General features: G+C 37.5%; 1 protein-coding gene across 1 annotated transcript in view; it reads left to right on the forward strand.

The window, feature by feature from the left end:
* The first annotated feature begins 200 nt into the window (after positions 1-200).
* LOC106867708 (uncharacterized protein DDB_G0283357) overlaps positions 201-595 on the forward strand; it is a 152,514-nt gene continuing 152,119 nt past the window's right edge. Inside the window, exon 1 of the mRNA XM_052972607.1 lies at positions 201-581. Coding sequence (XP_052828567.1) covers positions 488-581 — 94 coding nt within the window. The 5' untranslated portion in view covers positions 201-487. The remainder of the gene's footprint in view (positions 582-595) is intronic.

Below are 595 nucleotides of genomic sequence, written 5' to 3' on the forward strand. Positions count from 1 at the left end.
ATTTCAAATTGCATGTTGTAGTTATAAACGAGACCATATGGAAACCATAACTTTAAAAAAAAAGTAAAGAAAAGAAAACGCGAAAAGCGAAAAAAAAAAAAACTGTATAGTAACGAAGGCGGTTACTAAGAAACAGTGGGTGTGGTTTCCAATTGAGCAACGGCAAAGTAGTTGAAGGGCGTGTCGAAAAAAGTTGTAGTAACTGTTTAATGACTATGTTATAGATGGAAACGGATAGTTGTGGATAGATAGTTTCATCCGAACAATCCAACGTGGAGGCGTTTTCTTATTCCTGCTTTTTTTCCCTTTTCATTTAAACAAAAAAAAAAAGGAAGAGAATTATCATCCACCTTATTTTAATTTAAATTTTTCCCCCTTCCCACCAAGTCTTTTCCTTTTTGCGCTTCCTCATTACCTGCCTTGTTGTTGCGTGTTACGTCACCAGTAATTGAGCACAGGAAAAAATGACGTCAGTGCGCGTGTCAACATGGTAGATTGCGGAGGCTTACGGTGTGCTCAAGAAAGGCGCAGCTTTAAGAAAGAACTGCTATCATGGGGCAAGAAAATTCCAGTTTTGATCGGTGAGTTAAATATA

Source organism: Octopus bimaculoides, chromosome 14 (genome assembly GCF_001194135.2).
Source record: "Octopus bimaculoides isolate UCB-OBI-ISO-001 chromosome 14, ASM119413v2, whole genome shotgun sequence".
Classification (NCBI taxonomy): Eukaryota; Metazoa; Mollusca; class Cephalopoda; order Octopoda; family Octopodidae; genus Octopus; species Octopus bimaculoides.